Source organism: Lutra lutra, chromosome 14 (assembly GCF_902655055.1).
Source record: "Lutra lutra chromosome 14, mLutLut1.2, whole genome shotgun sequence".
Lineage (NCBI taxonomy): Eukaryota > Metazoa > Chordata > Mammalia > Carnivora > Mustelidae > Lutra > Lutra lutra.
In genome coordinates, this window is record NC_062291.1 from 88062297 (window position 1) to 88064606 (window position 2310).

Sequence of the window (2310 nt, forward strand, 5' to 3'; positions counted from 1 at the left end):
GACCTGCACCAGCCCCGCTCTGGGCGCCAAAAGCCCAAGTGGAAGTGAGCTGTGGGTGTGGGGGGCCTGCCAGGGGACCGGCCTGACCGCCTGGCCTGCATGTGCTGTCACTGCCCACCACTGTGTGCTCCAGTGCGCTGCAGACTAGGTGTGATGCGAGAGGCCTGTGACATGTGAACTGTGAAGGGCTGTTCTTTATGGGGAGTTACGCCTCCTTCGTGCCTAGAACACCTGGGGACAGTCTTGCCGGTCCGCACATGGGATGAACCTCCAGCCGTGTGGAATGATTTAGATGAACACGGACAGCAAATGTCCCCTCACAGCTCATGAGTGTCGCTGTCAGAAAGCCCCGGCCTCCGACCACCCTGTAGTCAGGGTCAGAGGTGTGGACACGTGGGGCAGGGTTGGGGGGCTGTTGGGAGGAGCTTGCCAAGCCAGCACAGACCCTGCTGCAGGGGTGGGGCCAGACCTTCAGGGAGGGACCCGGCCAGGGGGAGCTGGTTGCATTCCCAGCAGACTCAGTGCGGGCTCCACGGCCAGTGCTGCCCCTCCCACACACCCTTCCAGAATGCTCTGCCCTCTCAGCGTCCTTGTATTTAAAGACAAGAATATGTATTATACAAATCCCTGATGTTGGCAGAGCAAGTGTGTCTAAAATCCTGGTCTAATACGTCCTGTTTAAGGATCTGCTACAACTCTGTTTCCTACAAAAACAGAGACCTTCCCCTGCGTGTGGCTTTCTGTCCTGAATGTGTCATTTCTTACCTAGACTTGAAGTTGACAACATAGTGTGTGTTCTCGCCACTTCTAAACACCTAGGCCTGTCCGAGCTGCTGCCTGGAGGGGGAGCAGGTAGCCTCTCGCGGCCTCTCGTGGCCCCACCGTCACTGCGTCGTCACGCGTCGTGACCGCTCCTGAGCCCCAGGACCACAGTGTGGCCTGGAGGGAAAAGCAACATGTTCTCCCCCGTGTTGGCAGAGGGGTTGCTGAGACTTGACGCGACGTGTAAAGTCCTCTCCCTCACCCTTCATGTCCCCAGCGCTCTCCGAGGGGAGTGTCCGGAAGAAAACCCGAAACAGCAGACTCAGAAAGCACACGAGGGCAGAAAATGGTTTCAGGGGATGGAGACCCTCGAGGAAATCGGGCCGGCCACACGGGATTGGGAGGTTGTGAGTATTTGTCGCGTGTGTGTGAAAATAAACTGTTCTGGGAAGAATCTGGGAACGTGCCACACCTTTTCAGAGCACGTGTTCTCCGATCACGGGACCGTTTACCGGCGTGCCCGGGATCCCGGTTAGAGGACAGGGGAGTGTTTCCGTAGTAACTGAGCCCACAGATGCGTTGTGCCACCACATGATCAGTGGAGACGATAAGGACGCGCCTGTGGGGTCCTCGCTGACGCTTCGTGCCCAGCAGAGCCTGGCGGGGCCGTGAGAGGCTGCGTCCAGGCCGCAGGCTCACCAGTGTTGGTGTGGTGTGGAGGCTGGCCTCTTCTCACACAGCCGCTGGCCATATGCATCTGTCCGCAGGTCCTGGTAGGTGCCTGCTGTGTGTGCAGAAGCGGTCGGGGTCATGAGAGTGATGGCAGCTTCCCGCCCTGAACGATGCAGTTACCCACCCAGATGCTCCCTCGCTAGAGTGACCGACTCAGAGAGTCTGTGTGGGCTGACCCAGATGCTTCCGTGCCCTTGCTGCCCACGGGTGCAGGAGAGCCTGCACTCTGGCCTGTGAGTCTCACCGCAGATGCAGCAGCTCCGCACCGAAGCTGCCCGCAGAGCCCATCGGAGGGCTCCATTGTCACCTGTCTCCGTGGGCCTGGGGTGGGACAGGGGAAGAGGGAGTGCAGGCAGAGGGCCTGGGCCATGCCATGGGGATCCCCCCATCAGACTCTCCCCTCCTCTCAGAATCTTTTCCTTCCCAGCCCAGAGACCTGTTCCTGCCCTCAGGTCAGCTTTATTCTCTCCAGATCCGTTGTCTACAGCTGTAACCTCCTCCTTAAATACCCCGAACCCGACCTACGGCTTCTAAACGTCTGTGTCTCAAGCTTCACATTGTGGAGCGAAAGTCTGTTTGGTGGTAGGAACAGCTCTGTGCTCACAAGCCTGATAACCTAACATGAAATGGACCAGTTCCCAGAAAGACACCACCTGCCAGAGCCCACACAAGAAGGAAGAGATGATCTGAACGGATGGCTAGCCATTAAAGAAACTGAATCAGTAATAATTTCCCACTGGGTTCACTGGTGAATTCTATCAAGCATTTAAGGAAGAAATTATACCCGCTCTCTATAATCTCTTCCAGAAAACACAG

The 2310-nt window shown here is 57.3% G+C and overlaps 1 protein-coding gene across 1 annotated transcript in view; it reads left to right on the forward strand.

Annotated features, from left to right (window-relative positions):
* The window catches only part of LRRC27 (leucine rich repeat containing 27), a 31986-nt gene that overhangs the window by 25917 nt on the left and 3759 nt on the right, over nucleotides 1-2310 (forward strand). The window contains exon 10 of the mRNA XM_047701561.1: nucleotides 1040-1169. Coding sequence (XP_047557517.1) covers nucleotides 1040-1169 — 130 coding nt within the window. The remainder of the gene's footprint in view (nucleotides 1-1039; nucleotides 1170-2310) is intronic.